Below are 26,296 nucleotides of genomic sequence, written 5' to 3' on the forward strand. Positions count from 1 at the left end.
AGAAAGCATGAGAAACTTTTCCTGTTTTGATGTGTTATCAACACTGCCAGATGCCAAGTCTGATCATATCTGTCACTCTAGTTCACACACTATGCCACCCAGGCACATATCAATGTCTCCAAGTGTTTCCGATGCTGCAGCCCAAGTTGCAACAAGAGTCTTTGTTAAGAAAGGCAGAGTATGAACTTTGCATCACCATCAAAATTACTCCAAACTTACATTTCACTTGACAAAAATGTATAAGGTTTAGCACCTACAAGATTTCAAAGCAGTGTAAATGAAATAAATAACTGGTTCACGTTGATAGTTCAGCCAGGCAGCTGTGCATGTGATACTAATTACCATTACCTTTAATAACTATGTAAACAACACAAGTGCAGAAACAAATGTATCACATTCAGATTCACTAGAAATTCTACATATCACGGTCATGCTTCCGATGTGTGTGTACCTTTTTTTTTATTTAGTCATTCATTTAGTGCCTGGAGACAGCATGGGCAGAACAAACTACAGAACCTTATCACTCTGTAAATTAACAATTATATTTTGACATTCATAAAAGGTGTAGAAATTAGGATAATCCCAAAGTTGAATATTTGAGGAAGTGTTATTGTTCTGATAATTATAGTCCTAGTAAAATAACTGTCTGCTACACAGATCTTCCCTTGATCTGTAACAAGTCATCTTGGTAATACATCAGCCACCAGAGCATGCCAAGTTTGTTACAATATGTCACCCTTTTCTTAAAAGGATTGTTACATAATGTGAAAGTTTTGGAATGTAGTGTGTCACTCTAACAACTAATGTCAAAAAATAAGCACTGTAATATCCTCTCATATTTTCATTACTTTATCCAAATACATGTCAACATCGAGTGACAAACTAAATAGCTTGTAACAATGTAACATTGCCTAATAAACATATATGCAGTCTAACATGCTTAGACTTAGGCTCTATGAATTTCAAAAATCTTAAAAAGGAGTATTGAGTTCTCATAAGAAGAGAGAATCATGCACACACTTGTGACTGGAGCCATGATGAGTTGGAAAAAAAAAACACCCATTAAAATAAAAATAATCTGGCAGTAATACTAGCTTCAATAACTTTTACGTTAGTACTTTGCAGAAAATTAAGTGATTTATGCGAGAATTAATATCAAAACTTTTCTGATTCTACAACTATGTGAACTTGAGATGAGACATTACTAACCATTTATCAAAGTAGAAAAAAAAAAAAAAACTAAAGGCTACAGCTAAATTTCTAACACTGCATGCCAAAGCTGACATTTTGTATGTGTATGTTCTGTATGCGAACAGTTCTAGAGCAAGGGTTCCTGGTCTAAGTAAGTTTGGTTGCTGCATGTGTAAATCAGTCTGAAAAATGTCTAAGCAAAATCATGTTGCATGTGTAATTATCTGAAGATCAGATAATAATCACTCATTTACACACTTTGTACTAGTCAAAAAAATTGAAATCAAGTTCAAAAGGAAAATAAAAGCAAATGAAGCAACCATTTATGGCCACTGCAAGAATAAATTTAATTATTTTCACTGTACATTATTATGAATATAATGGCAGAAAACAAGTACAGAAAACAGCACTACATCAGTGTAAAAAAATAAAATACCACATTCATTCACACACGGCAACAATGAAGCAGGAAACAGCACATCTCCCACATATTCAACATATTTGCATTTGCACACAATTAAGGCAACACTAACAATTTTATACAGTATCTGTTGTATGCATTAATGGTTTGGCAAGCCCAAAGCATTAAGTCCATTTTAAATACTAATCTAATATCAAGGCTGCCCGCAGAATGCTTTGTATTTTCCACATTTCTTCTGAGGTGAGCAGTTCTTAACATTTCTAGATTATAATATTTACTGCAATTTAAGATTACATTTTCCAGCAAAATACAGAAAAAATATATTGAAGGATAGTGTCATACAAATATATTGATCTAAACTATGATATTTCACATTTTCATCATTATACTTGTCATTTTTGTGACCATTTCTACATACTGAAACAACTTTTATTTTGCTAATAGAACATAATGCCTTTTTGTGTATATATGGCATTTGTAAACTTTTATTTTGTATCTGTCGATAATTTAAAATTGTTTTAGACAATTTGTGGTTTAAGAGTCCCACTGCTTTAATGAAGTTGTTTGAACAGGTTTTTTCTTTTTTAAATCAGTACAGATATTTCCATGAACACAAAGTTTTACCAAATGCGAAACACTGAGAGCACAGTGTCAGATCTCAGAAAAAAATTACTGGTAACTGCACTGTCCATCTCATCAAAAGCTTCCAAGTTATCAGTCAGTTGGTATATGAATGGTAACTTCGCACCAGTCTTTATTAATTAAAATATTCAGAGCAGCACAATTTAAGTTCATACAAATCTGGTAATTTCAAACTTTTACTGTGATATGTGATACACTAAATTTCGTTGTTTCTAATGTCCGATTTTAGTGATTTCATACAATTAGCAAGACACACAATTTGAAGTGTGCTTGGAATGTTACTCCTCATTGACATCAAGAAATAGTTTTCACTCTTCTATAGATTAGCCTCTTTCAAATACAGAATGTTCACCTTCTGCAAGTACCAATTAATTGAGAAACATGCTGCTTGCACTTAACAGATTGATCTAAAAGTAACTCGTGTAATCATCTGCAGTCTAAAAAATCATCTTCAAGAACAATGGTTAATTCACTTTCATTTCACCTTAGCTTGACAACTTTCATTACTCAATGTTCAACAGCCTAACTGACCAAAACAGTCTGCTCTTAAGTATAACCATGCACTGCGTATCTCACCAGCTGTTATTCAAAAATTCTGAGTGATCTGTTACAAATTCATTTCCTATTTCATGGACAGAAATTACCTGACTAATCTCTTATACAGCAACTGTACACTTACCAGACTACAGAGTTACAATTTATGTACACTGTACAAATTCTATGCATTATCCTTGTACTAATTTCCATTATTCTTCTTGGAAGAAATATCACCGTTCTACATGATACATAAAAGCATCCTAGTATTTAAATATTCCACACAAAAATACAAAACAACATATTGTCTATCAAACAAAGCTGTTATTGGAGCCTGGTGACTCCACACATTTTTCCAGATCATGCAGTCCATTATCAAGGATAAACTTTTAATAAAACTGCACATTAGCAGTTTTTTCAATTACACTTCTTACAAAATAAAGCTGGCAGAAACATGCATTCAGTATTTTCAAATGTCATTCTGTTTGCATTCCTAGAATCTGAGCACTTTCAGCAGCACTGTTCAGATGAAAGCCCAGCATTCCAAGGTCTTCACAACGAAGTCTTTCTGTGGCGTCAAAGGCTCATTTCCGTAAGTACTGCAAGGCTCTGTCCGCCCCTGATAGAGGTCACCATCTAACCACAAACCGAATTTTCCACTGAAAAGAGACAAAGAAACGGACTTTAAATATTTAGAAATCCACAAACAAAGCACTAAGTCTACATTTTACCAAAGGAGAACACCTATTCCCTTACCGTTCTTCCAGTGAGGCTTTAGCAAATTATTTTTCAACTCCACTTAATATGACAAATTGTGTTGTGTAAATCTTTGCAGTAAGGAGAACTTTAATAATTAGGAATAGCCAAGAACTAGAGTAGAAAATGAAGTTAGTTAATAAATGGCATAAACCAGATTTACTTGATCTCTTAAATGTAGATTAAAATCAACCTCTGAATGATTGATTATTTATTTTACATTTTTTGCATGTACGCCTTCAAGCTGATCTCCTTTGCAAACGACAGATAGGTTGTGTGGAATACAACATAACATTTACATACAGTTATGGTACATACATTTGTCTTGGTATTCTAATTATATTACATGTTACAAGAGAGGGCAAGCAGGTTAGAATTCACTGAATGAAGACAAACATGTATTTACTAAGAAGGCTTTCAAGTTCCTTTGTAACAGCTTTGGTTCACAAGTTTTCAACACTTGTGGCAGCTTGTTGAACCATATCTGCCCAGTAATATAAGGACTATCGACAGTTATTTTTAATTTTGTCCTCTGCCTGAAGTAGTTCCCCTTTATTCTAGTATCATAATTATGTGTATCACTGTACTTATTTACTTTTTACTATTCAGAAAAAGTATAGTAAGTTTATACAAATACAAGGAATATACTGTTAGATATTTATGTTGGACAACAGTTTCACGACATGACATTCTGGATTTTAGTCCATGCCTTAACCTAATGGCTCTTCCCCGTAGAACTAATATTCTGTTCAGGTGCAGGTCTGCCACACAACCCCACAGTTCAATGCCATAATTAAGGAATGGTAAACAATTTTTAGTGTGTGGATTGGCACAATTTTTGCCAACTAACTCACAAGATACTGCCAATTTTCTCACACAAAGTAGTAATGCCGTTCACCCAGTTCAGATTTTTGTCCAGGTGTACACCAAGAAATTTAATGTTATCTGTTTCTGCTGATGTAACACCACAAATATTGTTTATTTCAGCCTCACAAGAACCAGTTGTTTTAAGTGTTAGTAACTGGGATTTACTGATGTTAGTGTTTATACCCTGATGTAGAAAATCTTAGTTGCAACTGAGTGTAATGTCTCCAAGACTTTTTCATAAAAGAAGAGGGAGTTTGCTAGGTGTGAGTTGAAGGGTTGTGTCGTGTTTGCGAGGACTGCTTTTAAGCGAGAAAGCAACTATTTTTTTTTAGCTAATGCTAACACATCCTGCAGGGAATGCAGCAGTTGTCATGAATGTACAAATACACTGCCACAAGTTGTGACTACTTCATTTGTTACTAGTTTTGTTCATCAGACTTGGTCCTCATCAGATATTCATCGACCTGACAGCAACATGCTGCAAGCTTAAAGCTACCCTCAGTTTCAAAGCAACATTATGTGGAGTGGAGTCCCAGGCTTTTAAAATGTTGGCACCTGGGCAATGAACATCTGAAGAGATTTGGCAGTAATAAATCCAATAATCAAGATGTGTGGCAGTTTACCTGTGTATTAATAAATATTTTTTCCGAAGTTATTACTATGCCAGTTTTATTAGCTACAGCTACAACAGCGTACTATTTAAAGCAACAAGACACTTTAATGTGAAAGTGTTTGCAAGCCCCCTCCCAGACCACAACTGCACAAATTTTCTTAAAATCTATGACGTAAATATTACACTCCTGTAAACCCCTGTAATTAATGTCGTGACTGAGTATTGTGACAACTTTTGCATACATACTGGAATATGTACATACTGCTTTTTGTACACGTGTGTACTAAGTAGAACATGGTACAGGGAGTTTGCTGGAAAAATTTAACAAAAGATGTAACTGCAACATGAGCAGTGAGGAAAAAACCAACAAAAAATTATCTCAGGAAGGTGGAAGTACTGAGAATGCTCACAGATTCAAATATATAAAAGGAAATCAAGAAAATTCTAGCATATAAAATTATTACACAGCTTTATTTAGTACCTGTTTCACTTCTTTCATTACCCTTATTGTTGCCTCTTTCCTAATGTATTTTAGACATACGGCCAAGCCCACAAAGATGCTTAGGCTGTACTTTACTACTTCACATTTTCAGCCAGAGAAGTATTAAAACACTGGTAGAAATTTCTTTCATCGACTTATAGATCTCAAACTTTAAGAACTATCAACTGCTCAGCTTTATTCAATGATGGCAGCTTGTGGATATGAGTATGAGTAAAATGCTCTTAGCATGCTGTTTACATGTATAGCTTATAAATTAAAAATGGTTTCAATTTTAGTACTTACTCGCCAGCTCCAATCGAAAGGCTTTCATTGTTGCCTTTTATGAAATACAGATTGTCTCCCGTCCAATTGAACACTTGGAACTCTGGTGTAAATCTGAAGAGAAGCGATTCTCCTGTTCCATAGAAGTGGTCACTCACTTTCAGGGCACATGATGTCAAGGCACCAAATACCTGTTAACAGATTTGACACATTAACGAAAACTACACTACTGTTATTCTACAAATGTGTTTTCATCACCTATCATGCAGTCTGCCTACAGTAATGTTTTATTAATATCCTGTTGTTGGAATATTTCCATCTCCAACTTTTAATACAGTATTTATTTTTCGTAACTTTAATGTAATTTCATTGTCTCACAGCTACTATAATCAGATATTTTAATATTATTTGCCTTACACAATTTGTTTCATATCTAATAAGTCTCTTAACTACCTGTGCTTTCTTTCCTTTGAAAATAATGTCATTGTAACCAAGGAAACACTAAGCCATCAACAAGGGAGAAACAGTAATTATATTATGTAACTGAGAACACAACAGCACATTTGAAAGCAACATATATTTATCTCACAATCACAAATAGCCACTATAGTTTATTGTTAATACAGTGTACAGATCACATTCCCATAATTTGCTTGTACTTTGTTGATGTTTATCTCTATTTGCTGCAGCCCCTCGAGGATTGTCTCCCTCTATTTCCTCTAGGGAAAACTATGGCTGGACGAATTTTATTTTTTGTGTAGTGCATGAGTTTAGTTTTTTGTGACCAAATTCTGCAGTAGTGCCAGTGGTGAACTTTACTGCAGAGGATCAACTAAAAACAAGCCTTAAATAAAATGATGTTTGTGATAATGTATCTAACACTACTTTACAAACTATAGTTGGATTTATAAATCAATGATAAATCACTATTGCATTATATCATCCTACTCTTGTTGGGAATATTTCTGCCAGGAACAAATGTTGGGCATTAGTAACTCGAGGTGCCCTTGAAAACTATTACACATGAATTCAAATTTTGATCATCATAAATTACTTCCCAATTTTTTCTTCTGTTAGGTCTTATTAGCACTCCCTCACTAACTGCATGATGGAATGGAAAATACTTCATGTTTGGAGGTATCAATTAGCTCTATTGCTGAAGAATGGCACTCGGTTGTCCAATGCAGGAGCCAACTACTTGTATTGTGTGGAACTTTACTCCACATTTTTTTGTACACAACTGCATCCTTTCCCCTTGTACTAAAGTAATATGGCAGTGATTTTAATCATACTATGCACATGTGCTTAATTTCTGTGACTTCCGAACAATGTTCTGCTGTACAAAGTAGATGAGAAAAATCTAAATGTATGTTCTGTTTTTATGTTAGGAGCTTTTTACAATTTGATGAACAAAAATGAACAAAGTTACCCTATGTGCTGTTGAAGCTGCTATTTTATTTTCCCCGTTAATTGTTGAGGCTGTTTCTGTATTTCTTTGTCAGCTCTGACTGAAAATATTTTCCCCTAAAGAAGGCCTACTGAAAACTCTTTAAATCACAAAGATTTCACAGGCATTGCTTTGTTAACTTTGTTAGTTATTGCTGACCAGAAATACACAGATATAGATCATCCTGTGTATCACGCATGATGGGGAGATGCATTACTCTTATCACTGTGCGATTGATCCAGCTTTTTGAGCAACTATTCAAGATTCCACATATCACTGAATACTTTATACAGGACTTCCTGTATCACTCAAATAGTGACCATCTTCGCATCACTGTGAGAAGCATTCTTACTTATATGCCTGATGTCATCCCGAGTAGCTCCTGCCTGAACTCTGTGTTATTTACAAAGTATTTGCCCACAGTTATAGAATACTGAAGGTGTTGGAAAGTTTAGATCAACGTTGATAGACTTGCAACAACTCTATGACCTCTTGCTTAATTTGGTAGGTTTTATGACAATCCAGCCATCTACTCTATTCCCAATCTTAATGCTGCCAACTGCAGCTCAGTAGTGTTCAAATTTGGCAAATTTCTTTAACCCTCATTGCTTTTACCTTACCATCACCAGTGAACCTAATAAGTAAATTCACTGAACAAACAAATATTTTGTCTTGTTTCACTAATTATTTTACTGTTACTTTAACTTTATAACTTTAAATAAGGAATTTGATCCCAAAGTCATTGACAAAATTCTAGGCTGGCTCTGAGCACTATGGGACTTAACAGCTGTGGTCATCAGTCCCCTAGAACTTAGAACTACTTAAACCTAACTAACCTAAGGACACCACACACATCCATGCCCGAGGCAGGATTCGAACCTGCGACCGTAGCAGTCGCGCGGTTCCGGACTGCGCGCCTAGAACCGCGAGACCACCGCGGCCGGCACAAAATTCTAGGCAAAAAAGGTGAAAAGAAATGGTGCAGATTACATTTTATAGTGAAAATATCAAACAGGATAAGTAACACTTTGAAGGCAATAGGTAGTTGCTTGTTCAGTGCATCAGACAAACAACCGGACATCACTAAAAGCAGGGTTTATAAAATCATATGCCCAAGTGACAGTCTTGCTACATTGGACAGATTGGAAGGTCCATCTGCACCAGGCTTAAAGAACACCACAGAAGCTGGAAATTGAAGAAAGCCAATTCAGCCTTTGTGGAACATTGCCTTAACAATAACCACAAATACATAACAGATGTATAAGTTTTACACAGAGAGAAAAACGGGGCTAAACTCAACCAGTTAGAAATTTTAGAAACGAAAAAACAGATGTGAACATCCCCATATCTATTATTAAATGGGCAAACCCAAGTCAATTATTCACCTCTTTCAGATGATATCACAACTTCGGGATAGAAGTCTAACTCTGGACCTCAATACATTAGTAGATACAAAGTTCTTGATGCTATTTTGTCAAAAACTGAGATTTTAAGCCCGTGGCTGTGTACAAAATATAGGCTGACTGTTACACAGAAGATTACAGCTACCACCCACTTTTTATAATGCTATTTATTTAAACAGTGCTGTTATTGGTGTCTAACTGATAGGTTCATCTCCAGATGGCTATATCAAATTGTAAAACACAAACTAGCCATCTGAAAATGAACCTATCGGTTCGAAACCAGTAACGGTGCTGTTAGGTACATAAACAGCATTATAAAAAGTGGCTGGTTGGTGTTATCTTCTGTGTAGGAGTCAACCTATACAAAGTTCTTAGCTGATGCTTAACTTTATTCCTAGTTAGTGTAATTGCTTAATTGTGTAATTCAATATTTGTCAAAAATGGTCATTGAAGTAATTTCCCATTAAGCCTGGGATCGATACATTAAGAAACTGAGATGACTATCTTTGCATTATCATCTTTGGAATTAGTAATATACTTGTAAATGGGCTTATAACCCAAAACCTAGGTTGTGCAACAAAAGTCTTTGTTGAGTTAATTTACAATGTTTCACTAAGAATCCACAGTTGATTCAATTAAAATAAAAGGTAAATATTTCACTGCATGATACTGCTGGAACTCTGCAGACACACACAGCCCTCTTCTCTTAAACTCTTCAAGAACTACCTGGTTGGTATCGTGGATAGTTTTATTTGAAGTCTTAATGCCAGAAGTGAGTTTCTTTGGCACTGGTATTCCCTCCAAGTGAAAAAGTATTAGGAGTAGTGGACTGAGGAAATTCAGGCAAACAGCTTGAGGTCATGGCACAAACCCAGCTATTTCCCCCTCCCCCCAAACTTTACTACACAGAGTTTGACTAAATAGACAACAAGAAGCTCTTCTGTCACCTTTTGTTTAAGGACAAAAAAATTGCGAAACCTAATGCCCTTTTAACAGTTTAATGGAATGTAGGACAATTTTAATGGCATAAAATGAGATACTGCCTATTTTGGGGTAGCGAACTCAGGAGGAGGATATTTTCTGAAAGCTTAGCAATGATTACAGCCTTGTTTGTGTTTGTTGATTACTCAATGCCTGAACTATACAGGGAGTTTTTATCTTTCTTCCCTCCATCATTTACATTCCCTGGACTATGAAGCAACATTTTCTTATTCTAGCGAGGTTGTCAGAGATATGTACTTGTAAGGCCGTAAGCATTTAAAAATTAAGATCTGTTCAATAATCAATCGAGATATGCAGTTGGGAAATATTGAGGGAGATCAAAATACAAACACCGTGAAAAGCATGACTTAACTATGACCATAATGAGAATGAAATGGAGATGGCCTGACACACAGCCTGAGATGACAACCTAGTGGAAAACAGATGTCTGACATTAGAAAACATACAGGATCAATGTGGATGTGTATTTGATGTAGACCGTAGCTTGTGCAGACCAGTAACTAGAACAAAAAATTATATGCACAACTACTGATGGAAAGAGAAAATCTCCTCAGACATTGATTCAGAGGTTATGTAACACTTTAAAAGTCTCTCATGACTGCATTCAGAGGGTCTTCTCCTTCACACATGAGAGAGAGAGAGAGAGAGAGAGAGAGAGAGAGAGAGAGAGAGAGAGAGAGAGAATGAACATGCGAACTGTTTCTACATAACAAATTCTGTGAAAAATATTTCAAGCACTGTCATACAATTTGAGTGCTTCAAACTCTTGCAATACATTAAGATCATTTATTCCACTTGCTACTGAAGTGGGTACAATTTATCACCTTCAAATGCCAACAATCACTAATGGGTAATGTTCAAAAGACCTGGTTCTTTCCCTACAAAAACTGAAAATTTACTATTATTTTTTCTCGAAAAAATGCCAAATCAATACTGTCATCATGAAGACAAATACTTTTACTCACATTATTCTCTGTGTCTTCTATAACTAAGAGGATTGGGCTCTCCAACCTGTTCATCTTCCGATACATTGAGTTCAAACTGAAACCATGTTGTGAGGTACTGAACACAAGTGTCCACACATACCCTGAAACAAATCATTTCATCATCAATATTTTACAAAATAGCTGCCTCTGAAAGAGGTTCATGAACAAGAAGTGGAATGGTAGCTAAATCTGAATAATTAGTAAATGATGAGGTAGTTGTTCTGATTAATATATCAGAGTTTTAGTCAATTCTGAAGCAGTAAGGTGGGACGACAAGAACTATAGGATTATGAATGTGTGGGGACAGGAAAGGTGGGAATAGGCAGCAGGAGGTCTAGTGCTGCAAAAGCATTTCTTTGGAGAAGAATATTCCTTACTTGCAAAGTAACAGATTATACTGACCTTTTATGAAACATTGCAGTAAGAACTATTTTGTACATTTTATTGCTCTAATCAAAGCATTTTGATTATTATGATACTTCACATATTTGCTAAGGTAAATACTGAAGGTACTATGCACTAGTGTACAATTTACTGATAGCAATGTATGATGACATTAAATATTTTGGAAGCCAAGAAAAATTCATATATGAAACCAGAAACTATCATTTTCGAAACCATAATGTGGAGGTCAAATTTTTAACATTTGAATAACTGCCAGAAAGTATGAGGTTTCATTGAAAAATTGACTTTTTTAAGGACAATACACTAAACAACTAAATCTGGTGTAGAAGCACTCACCTTCAGCTCGGGCAGGCAAGTGCCTGCAAAGTTTGCGTCTGTGCTCTTCTGACAAAATCTCTGTTGTACCCGAAAGTTCTGGCAATGTAAATTCCAAGTCAATACTGGTGGAATTATTGGCATACAGAGCACGGCGTAATTCCTCGCTCATAGAAAGCACCTGAAATATATTACAAATCTAGCTGCAGATTAATGTGGCTACACAGTGCATTTAACTGTTACTGCATTTTGAGCTTACCAGGTAGCATATATTAAGCCAATTGACTTAATAATAGGACACAAGTTCAGAGGATTCTGTAATTATTCATTACTCATACAGTTGCAATGCCTTGATCTCATTTTTCTGATTTTTAATCTGCCTCTATGGTGACCATGTGATATTTGTTAAACATTCGGCAATTTTTAATTCTGTTTGCATCAACACTGTTAAAAGAATTTAATTACTTTATATTTTGTGTTTCTTGATCTATCACTGAAAGTATGGATAACTAACTATTCTTGATTGGTGTTAACGTTAATCACTGGTCTGTTCTATCTTGTCCATAACTGTATTAAATCACTTAATTTGGCAGGTGTTAGTAGTGTTGGACCTGATAGTATCCAGAAACATGATTAACATTAATAATAAATATCAAGCCAGTAAAAATTTTAATGTTAAAATCTTTTCCATAGGTGACTAAACCAAACAGTCACAAAATGAAGCATACTTGGTATATCTTTCAACATAAAGAACAATAATTCACAGTATGTATTTCCTTACTGACAGAAGTCACTTTATTGTGACACCAACAGTTGCAATGTGAATGCCAGGCTAACAACATAGAATCAGTCACATAGTGATTTTAGATGATGTTTAGACATATCCATCCCTTTGGTTTCCATTTTTGTGTATATTTCACTGAAATTGTAACTCAGGTTATGGCAAACAATTTATTTCATAATAAAGCTTTTTTGCTCCATATACATGAAATGTCTTTGCCTACAGCAAAGAAGAGTTGCAACTACTAATCTTTATGCTAACTACTTTCCACTACGTTGACTTGACAACTACTGCATGCAATCTACAAATAAATAATCATGAAACATCTAACACAAGCTTTCTAATTTAGTACAAAAACACACAAAAGTAATGAAATACTTTGTTACGAAATCCAGTAAATGGTGTGAAAATTTGCTGTATTCCTGTTTATACTGCTTCACAGAGTAAACAATACTACATATTTAATTGTCACTACTTATAAAACAATTATTGATGTACATAACTTGACTGTAGCAAATATTTGACTGCACTAATTCCTTTCAAAGTGATTGGAGTAAGTACACAGCATCTGAAGCTGCAATAAAGGAAACTTTTTGAGGAAGTCAGGGACAGAAAAAAAACTTTTGAACATTATTCGAAATGTGATTTGGAGTTATAAAGAGAGACTATTGTGTAAGGCCGACTTAGCAAGAATGAGTGAAGGGTGTATGAGAAGGATAGGGAAGAGTAACAAGCAGCTTCTTTTACAGATGAATCATCCTGGCACTCACTTTAGGCTTCTTAAGAAAACAGGAACTATTTAAGAAAACCGGAACACCTTACTCTGGGCATAAGCTGAACGTCTGTTATCCTGAATTCGAGCCCAGTGACTTACCCATCCTGCTGTCTCAAACTTTGCAGACAGGAGAGCAACTTGCACATTTACTAATTGTTTCTCATAAGTGTAGATTAGATTAAATTCCTATTATAATGGTGGTGATACAGGATGCAAAATAAATTATTAGTCTGCCAGACACCATTTAACTCTGGGGTGGTTAACAGATGATGCAATTTTATTTAGGAATATCAAGTCACAAAATTACAAAATGCAGAGAAACTTTGAGATGCTCAGCTTTTGGTGTGGAAACTAGCACACCTGATGAGCAACAAATCATGTATAAAGCAAATCAGAAGGTAATTTTTTTCCTACTATAAAAATTTATATCACTAGAAACTGTTGTAGTTATCTAGTATCTTATTTGTCTAGAGTGACTTCCAGCGAAATCCAATAATGCTACCTACAAATCGCTGATATGAAAGATCCTGAGAAAGCTTAATTCCCCCAAAATGAAGGTTGCTTAAGAAACATTCACTCTACCAACTTGTGAATACTGTTTCTTGAACAGGGGTCCTTGGGGTTGGGTTAACGTAAGAGGATTTTTGTTAATTAAGCAGTTTGTACCAAGGCTTTGTTTTCCTAAATCAAATCTTTGACAAATATCTCTGCTCATAAAGTACACCAGTTTTTAGACTTGGCTGTGTACAGCTGCCAAGAGAAGATAGCTGCTGGCATACAGTTCATTAGAACTGAATGTATCAGCAGAAGAAAGTGCTAACACTCAACTTAGTAGGAATTAGTCTGATCATTTTATTTGTTGTATTTCTGAATGCAGCACAAGCTAGTAAAAATATTATGAAAAGGGAAGTTGCTACTTATCACATAGTGAGATGCTGAGTCACAGATAGGCACAACAATAAGACTGTCACAAATAATCTGCAGTCATGTGAGTTGCGTTTGCGTGTGTGCATACTTTTGATGAACGTCCTACTAGCCAAGAGCCTTATCTGTGACAGTCTCTTTGTTGTGCCTATCTGCAACTCAGCATCTCCACTAGATGGTGAGTAGCAACTTTCCTGTTCATAATATTGTTCCATTCCATGCTGGATTTTCCTTTGATTTTTACATGTTGGTAACAAACAGTTCCGTGTGTACTGCTAGAAAAAGTGCTCTGCAGGTAAACTGTTTCCATCTTATTGTATTTGTTTTCTTGTCTTTGAACAGAACCAAGCATATAATATGCAAAAACGCAAAATACAGTCTGGTGAGGAAAGATTTTTGTTAGATGATCTATCTAATGCACACTGAAGTCCTTAAAAAGAATTTCTCTCATCCTTTTTACGGCCTGTCATTATAGACCGTTCTTGGGTGTGACACTGTTCATGTGACTGGTTCTTCACATCTTTTGACTTGAACTTTGATATCTAGGTGTCACTCAGGGGTGTTTTACAATAATCAGATACGACCCTCCTTATCGCCTACTGATTCCCTGTAGCAGAATACATCCATGGAAGCAATTTAAAAGATAGTAATAGAAAGTCACTGTAGGAACAATAAAGCTTCACACATGAAAACGTTTCTATACAATGTCATGAGGCGTGATCTAAAACTAAGCATGTTTGCAATCTGTGTTCAATACAATAAGAAACAGTTTGGAGAGGCAATAGCAAGCAACATTCATTGCTCAGGACCTGCTGCTGTTCGAACTGTCAGCAACACCATTCAAAACTGAGGACGGTGTTTCCTAAAGAAATCAGTCACGCTATGAGTTAAGATTTGTTTCTGTCTAGCTTCACAACACCTGAAGGAAGTGCCACACACTTTAACCTCAAGGGGAAACTTAATAAGTAGACATAAACATGCATGTCTCTCCACACCTGATATGAACAGCTAGTAGAAAGTATCATTTGAAGTATTGGCACTTGTCCTCCACATCTTTATACGTCCGTCCCACTGTGCTTTGTGTGTGTGTGTGTGTGTGTGTGTGTGTGTGTGTGTGTGTGTGTGTGTGTGTGTGTGTGTGTGTGTGCGCGCGCGCGCGCAAAATTTGGCTGCTCTCTTACATCAATGCATGTCATTTTTCTTCCGAACTTGTCATCTTAAGTATTAATTACAGCAACTGCCGCGCACTCATTGTTTGGCGATACTAAGCGGAATGTAATAGGAACGCTGATTAAGCATTACTACTATTAGTACCCCTGTAGAAATCAGTCTCGAAACAAAACGCAGTAGATATATGTACAAGGCAGAGACTCGTCGACAAATAACTTTTAGAAGAAAAATTAACATCGGGTCAAATTTCTGAGTCGGTAGAACCAAGTGACTCGGTAGCAAAGGATACGAGAGAGTATTCCAACTTCATGATATTATATTCCGTGAAACAATTCGATGGGAGGAAAACACTAGGAGGAAGTTTTCCAGTTTGTAACTCAGTTCATCCGTAAACGTGACATTTCTAGCAAAAGTAATTATTCCGCAGTCTGCACTGTCAATAACTAGAAAAGCAATGATCCAAGACGCCCATGTTCTTATACGAAAACGTGCAGAATCAATGTGGTATTAATGCCGCCTGCAACAGCTAGTTCGTGTCTGACGTGGACCCCTACGTTGCCCTTCGAATGCGCGCGTTCCCTTGGCAGCTTTGTGTGTGCGCCGCGATAACATATGCGCACATGCTGACGCTTCGATCACTTTTGTATGCTGCGCTGCGGTATCTGTAGACAAACATCTAGTAATAGGAAGCCGGGGGAAAATTAACCATCTCACAAAGAGATAGCAGCCCGCGGCAACAACAATCCATGCACCTTATGTTGTACTGTGTGTGGTAGGTATCACATTGTTGCAAATGAAATCATGAGTGATTTATGCAATATAGTTCGGCGGGCAGTTCGCCATTAGCGAGGACTACCTCTAACCGAAGCAGGGGAACTCATCACTGACGCTGAAGAACATTTTGCCATTATGTTTACGGTTGGTGATTGTGTGTTGGTACCAAAAGGCTTAATAAACAGTTATTTAATAGTACAATAACAGTGAGATTTATTCAGACAAGAAGACTGCGCAAGGAAGAGGAATTCTGTCTCTGCACAGTTACGAATTTTTAAAATAAATCTAGAAACCCAACACCGGCCAGAGCCGCACTAGCGCAGGCAGGTCTTTGGTGACCTGACTCGAGTACTTCAGCTGGCAGGTAGAATCGCCACGTGACGCCACAGCAGCGCTCCTAGCCCTTAATGGCCAAACTATCATGCCCGCGCCTCTATAATGTTTATGCGGTAACCCACCAATAGGAATCGCACCTCTTTTCTGACAACGTCACGGCAACGAGTTATGCCTCACCCATCTTCAGATGTTTACTTTTATTTATGGGTCCTGAACATTATTTTTTACCTATGACGTTAACAACTGCTGTCTTAAATACTTCAATTGCAAAATTCTGCAACGTTGTTAGTAACGAAACGATGTTCACGACTCACAAATAAATGTAAACATCTGAAGCTGGGATGCCAGGCATCACGGAAAAATGAACGCCCTGTGAACTGTCTTCGGCTTCAACAGTAGCAATCTTTTAACAGTTCGTAATGGGCAAGAATTAATTGGTAATGTTAATACGACAAAGAATGGAAAAAATACGGCAATGAGACGCGCAGGCCTAGTCGACGAGAAGTTAGGTGTAACTTGGCGACTTTCTGCCACGGGCAGGTCGTTGGAATTTTTTGAAATTTAATGTTATGATGACTGATCGCGCAGGCAGGTGTTGTGGCTGTAATACTAAACCAACCCAGCCATCATTTCTGAGGAGGAGGAGGAGGAGGAGGAGGGGGGGGGGGCAAAAGGTAAGTCGCTTGTATGGTGAGTCGTATGTGTGGAAAGATGTTCTCGAAAGGAAGCCTGCACACGACTAAACGAATGACACAGAAAATGGTGCTGCAAGCTGACAGGCATTAACCGACACCCTGGTCAGTCACAAAATAAGAATTTCACACGACACGTCTGCAGCTATGGTACACGAATTTCACGCGTATGTCTTCTGCACCACCCTGCAATTTTGTAAATATAATAATGTATTTAACAGTTTGTGCAAATTCAACCTTTTGAGGTCGAGAAATCTTTCAGCCGACAACATTGATTTTACAGCGTCAGTAGTTACTGGAAAATGAACTCTGTCAACCATTGGTTTAGAAACTTGTCTAATGTCATTTTCTTGTTTCTTTAAATTATTAACTTTTCCCCTGTTCACGAGCGAAGGGCAGCCGACTTCTTGTGACATGTTTGCGTGAGGAGCTGCTAGTCCCCGACGACGCGTCTTCAGAACCGCCCTGTTGTGCAGCACTGGCAAGGACGAACAGCACCTGAACACCTGTTTCACTGCACGAGCAGTCTGCTAAACATGCTATCCAGGTAACGTGCGGGGGGGGGGGGGGGGGGGGGGGCTGCAGAGAACATTAGGGTGTTCACATGACGCCAGCAAGCAAATAGACAGGACAGCGGAAAAAAGGCCTTCACAAGAGCGGGTTTGGACACAACAATCGAGCGAAAAAGGCTTCTAGTTGGACATACACTAGCGCCACAGAGTGATAGTAATACAGTAATGAAGAGTCACTATAAACAGGCGCCATAAAAATTGCAACGGACGAGATCTCACTCAAGTTCAAGGCTACCCTTTGCAAACATTACTTTAGCAGGTATATATGGTTAGAGGTTAATTACAATAATTACATTGGCTTTCACGAATAGCATCAGTCGAATGGCTTAGTAGCGTGAGAGTGTACTAGCGTACATTCATGTAAATAAATGATTAAAATAGTTATATAAAGTTAAACAATCGTCAACCCTAAGGTTGGTCTCAACATATTCATTTACTAGGCCTAGTTCTAATAAAGCTGGTAAGCCGTTGCCTGTCTCAGATGCCTCAATCTAACCAACCCTGCTTCACAATCTAATCAAGCCAGCTATAGGGGGAACTACCAGTTTAATCCTGAATACGAATAACGGCGAAACACTGTTTCTTCCACTTCCGTAGAACACTATGAGAGGCGACAGTCACAATACTTACGAAAGCTTTATACCAATAGCGGATCCAACCAAGGCAATGTATTTGGCTCACACACTGACCAGCTAAATCAGATCTCTGTTCTATAAGCACACACTGAAAATAAGACTACATTGGAAATGGAACACTAACAATTCTGTTCCCATAGGGCGGCAGACAAGGAAGCAGTTGTACACGATGGTGTTGTAAAAGAGCAGTTTTAAAGTTCCTCGATTATAATATGCACAAAACAGTATTTGTTCTTGACTTGTCACGCAATCCGTACGTAAAATCCAGTTAGGTTTCTCTTACACGGCTAAACCACCGACACAGTTCGTATGCTGCACGCTATCACTCAAATATTGCTGCTATTACAGAATAAACCTTTACACTCAAATGTCCACCATGGTTACCGAGCGAGGTGGCGCAGTGGTTAGCACACTGGACTCGCATTCGGGAGGACGACGGTTCAATCCCGTCTCCAGCCATCCTGATTTAGGTGTTCCGTGATTTCCCTAAATCGTTTCAGGCAAATGCCGGGATGGTTCCTTTGAAAGGGCACGGCCGATTTCCTTCCCAATCCTTCCCTAACCCGAGCTTGCGCTCCGTCTTTAATGACCTCGTTGTCGACGGGACGTTAAACACCACCACCACCACCACCACCGTTAATGTTCCGTACATTCATCACAAAACGTGTCAAATTTATAATTCTCTTGGTCACCTCTGCATGAAAAATGTATGTCTAGCTCTGTACAGTAGATGGTCCAAAAGTACTAAGTGTGGTCTGTGGATTGTTTTTTGAGATGTATATGTATTAACCTCTCCGACCTTTTACATCACTGACTTACCTTAATTACAATTAATGAAATCATAATGGCGGTCATCAATAGTATCAGTCGATTGATTTAGGAGCGTGTGAATGTACAGGAGTACAGTCACGTAAATAAATTATTAAAATAGCTATATAAAGAGAAACATTCACTCTTCCTTTCACGAATGACCAGGAACCATCGACACCGCAAAGGAAGAACTAATTCTTAGGTTCACCTCACTGTAGAAAGTAAACGTACACATTCTCTTGGGAACGATCGCTAGTAATGTTGGTTTACGAAATTGATGGCTCTGGAGCCATTACATGTGGAAAACTTCTGCTTTGGTTTCACAAGGCTTGGGAAACTAATCCAACGTAGTCCACACTAACGGAACACGCCAACGTGGCTTTCCCTCATCTCCCCTCTCAAGTCGTCAAGAAATCTGACGAGGAAAACAACGATGGCTGCATCCCGACGATATATCTAGGATAACCCTGTTAGCTTAAAGCTCCATAAGTAATTAGGCGATTCTAGTTTTAGCCATTACAGGCGTTATGACTGCTCTGGGACCATGAAAGTATACGATTTCAACGAGATCATTCTTTATCCACTTATTCGCAGAGCAGATTGCAGCTGGGTAACATGGGGAAGAAAATTTCCACCTGCTCACGGAAATTCTGTGTCGCGGAATTACGGTAAGAAGTGATTAACAGACTCGTGACCGTGCATACGAGCATCAATTATCATAGCAATCTTTCTGTGATTCGCCTGATATGACAGGGCGTATATTCGAAGTTCTCCGGAAGACGTGGAGGGTAGATGGCAAAAGTAACGTAATCTTATCACAACGGGAGTGGTTACTGTGTATTACGCCATCTGTATTCAGTAACCATAGTTCGTCAGGTGTTCAAGTGCTAAATATTCTGGGCTTTGACTTTACTGTTCCCTATATAAGCTGAATTGAACTTATATCCTGGCACGATTAGTTTTCTCAAGTAAATTTAAATCAGTTAATATCAGGAAAACATACCTGATATGGTTAACGTAACCTGGCGCCTGTGATCTCCACAGAATGTATGACGTGAAAAGCGCCGCTGTGAGTACTACAGATATACCACGTTAGCACAGGCGGACAAACATGAGACGTTAGGAGGGACTACCAAGTCGTGTCACCGGAACTGCTTTTGGTTGCACAAACACTAGACTGTAAACTAGCTGGCAGATTACAACTTTGTTCTGGTAAGCTGTCCATCAAGACTCACTACTACTATTTAGCTTTCTTTCTGCCAGTACTACTTCCCTACTTTGATTCTAGAAATAATCCCCTAGGTTGTCGGTAAGTCGTTTCTACCTAATAGTTTTTTCTTCCTTGAGAGCTAGTCCCGCAAGATATGTAGCACTTAACTCTGTGAAATACTCGGAAGCACACCACTAATCAATCACGCCGACAAAATATGAGAGATCACAAGGAAGGAGGTACTTTCTTGAAGGACATGTTTACGCCAGTGACTATTAAACTTTTTATTTCCACTATCAATGTCGGCCTTATGCCATTATCAAGTGCAGATATTTTGGTTTTAAGCCATGTCTACTTTATACAAGCTGACATTTATATGTCGTTGTCATTTGCTGTTATATATATCCGTAACACTGCTAAGTTAATTGAAGGAGGTACTTGTTAGATTAAGGCTGTGAGGGTGAATCGTGGATCGTTTCCGGATAAATCAGTTGGTATGAATATTGTCCGCGAAATGCAAGGTTGCGTGTTCGATTCTGGATCATGCGCACAGAAGGTTTCGAAACAACTTACATTATTACAGAGTGAAAGATTCGTTCTGCAATACATTTAATTCAAGCAGGTTATTCTTCTAGTTTCAATAAGGATTTGCTGCTGCAAACAGTTGACAAAGTAGCTCTTGCCTAGTTGGTGTAGGATCGATCTACTACATCATAAAAGTCCACAGTCTGTCGTTCGGTGGCTCAGTGCCGTCCTACGGATCACAATGTCTACTTCAGTCCGCAGTCAGTTACAGAACTTCTCTCACTTATGATTTCTTTCAGCTCTGGCAATGTTTGACATGAAAAATAACAAATTGTACTTTGGTTACAAGTCCACATTAAACTGAATGTCCCCTACGTTCAGATGTCTGAGGAAGGCACGACCATACGACCTTCAATAGGAGGATGCCTAGTAAAGCATTGCGGTGCGCTCTCCCACCTCCTGGGGGGGCAGCTCTTTGTATCCTGATTTTTATCTGTACTCGACGGACTGCTCTTAAACTTGGTGAAAGATCGCACTGTAGGATATACATCCCAAAGAAGCCACGTCACGTGTGAGGTTACATTAATCAGATCACACGGACGCAGATTTCTAACACTGCGATCTCGTCGCAAAAGTTGCGTGGTCATAATCCGAGTCGTCGAAGAGGGGGGAACACGTGTTACGCGGAATAACGGGTTAATGTGGCGCTCTGAGGTAGAGAGGGAGTCTTTAATGGACGGCGCGCGTTTAATTTTGCGCCATCCTGTCCACAGTGGTTGCTAATGGCCAAGGCGGACCTCGCGTGGCAGCAACAATGGCGAAACATCTGGGAGCGTCCCCATTCGCAAGCCAGGCCTCACCTCGAGCCCACCGCTTTCTAAGTGACACCAAAACTAAGTTTGCCATTCATTCCGCTGTCCCGAGATAATACAGGCTTCAAAAAGCTGAAGGTCTCCATGAAATGATTTCATGGGAGATGTGATAGTGCCTTTAATCCGACGCATCTGTCCATTCCCGCAAATCTGGATTTGGAAGTGCGCCCCTTCCACTTTTTTCCTTCTTTATTTTCGTAAACTGAATTTGAGCTTGCACCGCTCTTGAATCAATGTATAGCTACCTGATACCATGTTTCGGTGTGGACCAGCAGTGGCTAGCCATAGGAGATGCAACGGCTGCATGCACCCATTTGCAGACTCCATGGGGTGCCAAAGGCTAAGTGCACGATCCGGCACGAGGCAAATAATTTGTACTCAAAGCTACTACATTAATAAGTCGATGTTCCATATTACCACGGGCAACAGATCCGTTTTATGCGAGTGATTGAGTACTGAACACTTTTTATTCATGTTTAATCGAATTTCAAGGGTTTTACGAAAAATAAATCTCTAAAAGTAAATTTTGTGTAAATATTTTAATTTATAAAATTGAATGGCTAATTATAGATCTTTTAATGTTGTTCATCTATTAATAAATTAAGGTGCTACAAAATGGACTTTCGTATAAATCACAAAGTGAGATTAATATCCTAATAATTTTCTGAATCATAGGGCTAGAGTGTCCAACTTCATCAGGTGGGAAATGGGGGGGGGGGGGGGGTGGTGGAGGCTCTGAAGCGCCTAGGTTTTGCTAACACCCCTGGCGACGTACAGACTAGGGCCTTCTGTGCTACTCAGTATTCATGCCAAAAAAAAACTGATATGATCGTATGACATTACTGGCCACGAGACCCATTCTGGAGTTGTTCAGCAGCCTGATGAAAGTGTGTCTAACGCCACTTCGAGATGATGACTATTCCGCGTGCATATGCCACCTGTCGCTTTCGCCGGAATTTATTACATTTTGCAGAACTGAAAGACCAACTGTGTACACTTAACAGTCTGTCCCCTCCACCCACCGTCACCTCATGATTTTTCCTAATGAGATGCGAATGTAAAGGTTTTCAAAACTGCTCCAACAGTTAACGGTCATATGTTAAGGTCCCAAGTGCCCGTCAACCTGGTTTCCGCTTTAAATCCTATAAATGGAATCAAATCGCTTTCGGACAACTAACTGAGTACATTCGTGTTCACTGCTTAAACAGGGAGAAAATTGTTAAGCTACAGCATGAACTACTCAGTATATCCTTGCAGCGTTCCTGGTGATCTCTCGGGGGTTCATCGCATTAACCCTGCAGTGGAGATTTGAAACTGGAATATGCTGGAATTTCAGTCATGATTAAGTTCTCTTTTGTGTATGGCAAATGGTACAAAGAAAACAAATTCCAGTTATCTTGGCTTCCCGAAGATTCTATAGATTTGGAAGGAAAGTCACGTCAAGCAATTTAGTATGTGTACTAAGTAAGTCAGACCTTTTTCAGAAAGAGAATGTCATCAAAAGGTAAAAAAGAAAAAAAAGCACCACAAGCTTTTCTCTCTATTCGTAAGTTATATGCGCAGATGTCATGATACCATCAGAACGGCCACCTTTACAAGGTAAACTCCCCATCGAAACCCCCCTGAGATTTAGTGATTAGAGGGCCCACTGGACAGCCCGCCAGAAACTGACCATAGTTTAAGCATCATGAAAACACGAAGGTACACAAAAAAAGTTAACGGCCCAAGGACAAGAAGTGCAATATAGAGCAGTCGCTAAGGGCAACGGTGTCGTGGTTAAATGGTCACGGTGTTGGACTGCTCGGTGGGCGAGTTGTATTCAAATCCCTCCCCTCGTGTCTTTTTCCGTTGTTCGCTGTATACAAATCTGTGTCTGTGTCGTGATGTAAGTCCGTTTGCAACAGCGAGGCGAGATCTAACGAAGGGACCTACATTGACCGTTGGTTCTGCTCAACTACTGTCAGCAACCGACACAAATTGACTTTCGAATGGGAACCGAAAACATTTGATTACAAGGCGACAAATCAACCGAAGCCTCCACCGGAAAGCACGTCTGGTGAGTAATACAAGCATTAGTGACAGTGTCATATGACAGGAATCTCTTACCGACGCACCTAATTTGTGCGCCTGTTAAGTGAGTGAACTATGCCTCCTTGCCCGATTTAGGTGTTCATATGAATGTGATCACTCCCTCGGAAATGATGAAAACAAAAGTTTGTCACACAAGCTGCAACAAATGACCGCAAAAGTTTTACAATCAGTTTCTCTGTGCTCTGTCAAAATATTTGTTTTTAACATTTTTAAGTTATGTTCAGTCTTTGAAGTTTTTACTCTTAAATTTCTTTGTTGTAACACAGTTTACACCCGTAGATGTGTTGTTTTCATTTCTGTGAGACGTCTAATCTCACCTGCTCTCACTACTCATCACGTTTACTTGCGGCGGTAACGTACTCTTACCACATGACTCATTCTATAACCAAAGTATAGTATCACAACTGCCAATATTACAGAAAGATAAACGTTTCATTGACCGCATGGACAGTGAAAAAATGAATAAAAATAAATCGCAAGAGGGAATTCTTAACACCGCTTGTCCGCTTTACCACGACGTCGCGGTTGTTCAACTCTCCTCAATATTGCACTTGGTAAGCTTGGCTGCTTTTTTTCTTTTTTTTCCGCAGTTCAGTACACCTTCCTTTCCACTACATCTGAGGAGGGTGCGATGGGGCTTTCCCTTTCTAGTACAGGGCATGTACGACTTGAGGAGACGTACAAATAACTCAAATGTTACTACCTGTATGTAATGACGACGACTTGCTTTTAATATCCTTCCTGTATCTTTTACATGCTTACGTTCTCAAATATCGTCCAATCTTATGTGACGTATCGCATGACAATACACATAACCGAAGTCTCTTGTCTCCTTGGCGTCTTATTGGCCGTTCTCAACAGCAGAACAGTACCGTCTTCAGCTCGTAAATTTTTCTCGTAGAACAGCATGTACTTTCGAAACTTTCGCATATGCGAACATCAACTTACACAATACACTAAAGTGGCCTTGAAACCCAAGGAAGAAAGGTGGCAATTTACTTGGTCACGTAACACGAAAACTACGGGCTATCAGTGTCCGAAAAATTTGTCTTGCCACTGGCAGCCACTGTCAACCGATTTGAAATGCGTATTTTGCTGCTGCTTCTAGATCACTTCCTAACGACATTTTCGGCATACTGAACGTAATGACTCGTATCCTCTAAAGATTTCTTAAGTTTCTTAACCTTAGAATCTACAAAAGCTTATGCTTACCTCAATATAAGGTAAACTGAAGTTCAACGTGGATTAAGTATGGCCGACACACCAGCGTAGAAAGGTCAGAATTCGGCTAAATATGCAATCTGCATTAACTAAGGCGCCTATGCTGCGATGCTCTACACTGCACGCCTACTGCAAGAACAGGCGATAGAAGGTTGGTCACATTTGAATTGCTGATTACTAACGTGAACAAAAGCTTGTGACACGAGAGCTCTCACACTGACGCCGTTTCACAGCACTGCCGGATCTATTTTTGTATGAGTAACTATGCATAACAAAGACGCCTCTAGCCTGTGACAGAGGTGCCAACATTGCAAGACCTGAGTCTACAAACGTAGGGGAGGTGCCCCCGCACTGAAGATACATATTTGTACTAGAATATAGCAAAACACTGCCTAAACCATTTATTTTTTGACACTTGGGAATATTCACGCAGAAATACCTAGGGATTCCATTGTTGAATAGAGAAAGTCGCATTACGTGCAATCTGATTCTCTTTCGAAGGAATCTGAATCACTCTTAAGAGCTACAAAACACGCACGACCTGGGTTTGTCACGAACTTTTTTCCTCTCTGTTTTCTTTCCCGGAGAGGTGTGGTTATGGAGGTTAAATTCTTTCGGTAGTTTAAGTCATGGCTGTTATATTTAACCAAAACGACAGTGAATGCTAGTGAACAAGAATTTTCGGAAATGTGTTTTTGAAACAGTGAAGAAAGGCTACCCTGTTTGAAATCTACATTTCGTCCTGTGCACGCATCAGGACAAAACGTGCGGAAAAACTCTGATCGTGAATAATTTTATTAAAACGTTGTGAATGTAATTTCGTCTAGATTTGTTCTGGACTTTGTAAGGGAGTGATTTTCTCCGGCCTCTGATAATACCTTAGGTATAAGTCATAAAATCAAAGCTAGTGCAGCAGACCTCAAGTGTTCAACTTACCCATTCGGTAATCGACCAACATAATGGTTGTGGAGTAGGGAAGAAGTACTCCCTTACCTATTTCACGATTGATGTGATTCAAGTTGCTGCAGTGTCTGTCGCTGAAACCACCAGTACTTCCCCTACTTAACAGCTGTCATCTGATAATGAGCTCAGATCTTTGGGAATGCGTTTTGTATTCGCTGTGAACACTGAATGTCAACAGCATTTATCATACGTTGTGTAAGTCATGTGTATTACTGGATGCTGGAGGATTTAAGTTCACACTGTGCTTAATTCTGTTCTTCCATTAAAATGGAAGCTGCCCATTCGATATGAGCACCATACTGTAGGGATGACTGCTATCGCTGAAAAAACTTGTTTTCGGTGATATCGGTTTTTTAAACGCCAGCTAACGACACTTAGAACGGCTCAAAATAACCGGTTTCTGAAATAATCAGTTTCTGAAATAACCGATATTCGATTATTTTATTCGTGTTATTTGCTGTAATAAACGTAAAAAATGGAAAAAGTTTCAAAATTCTGACTCCCTCAGTTTCGAGATACATAAACTCAAAATATTACAATAAATAGACAAATGGGCAAGTCCGTCCACTGTTTGCTGCTTTTCTCGAAAGTTGTAAGTCG

At 38.6% G+C, this 26,296-nt stretch overlaps 1 protein-coding gene across 10 annotated transcripts in view; it reads right to left on the reverse strand.

Moving 5' to 3' along the window:
* Positions 1–1,513: 1,513 nt before the first annotated feature.
* LOC126236693 (oxidation resistance protein 1) overlaps positions 1,514–26,296 on the reverse strand; it is a 785,360-nt gene continuing 760,577 nt past the window's right edge. For all 10 annotated transcript variants that reach the window (XM_049946190.1, XM_049946189.1, XM_049946188.1 and 7 more), the window contains 4 exons: positions 11,367–11,526; positions 10,605–10,726; positions 5,809–5,978; positions 1,514–3,447 (listed from right to left, as the gene is read on the reverse strand). In XM_049946190.1, coding sequence (XP_049802147.1) covers positions 3,312–3,447; positions 5,809–5,978; positions 10,605–10,726; positions 11,367–11,526 — 588 coding nt within the window. In that variant the 3' untranslated portion in view covers positions 1,514–3,311. The remainder of the gene's footprint in view (positions 3,448–5,808; positions 5,979–10,604; positions 10,727–11,366; positions 11,527–26,296) is intronic.

This window comes from Schistocerca nitens, chromosome 2, assembly GCF_023898315.1.
Source record: "Schistocerca nitens isolate TAMUIC-IGC-003100 chromosome 2, iqSchNite1.1, whole genome shotgun sequence".
In the NCBI taxonomy this organism is placed as follows: Eukaryota; Metazoa; Arthropoda; class Insecta; order Orthoptera; family Acrididae; genus Schistocerca; species Schistocerca nitens.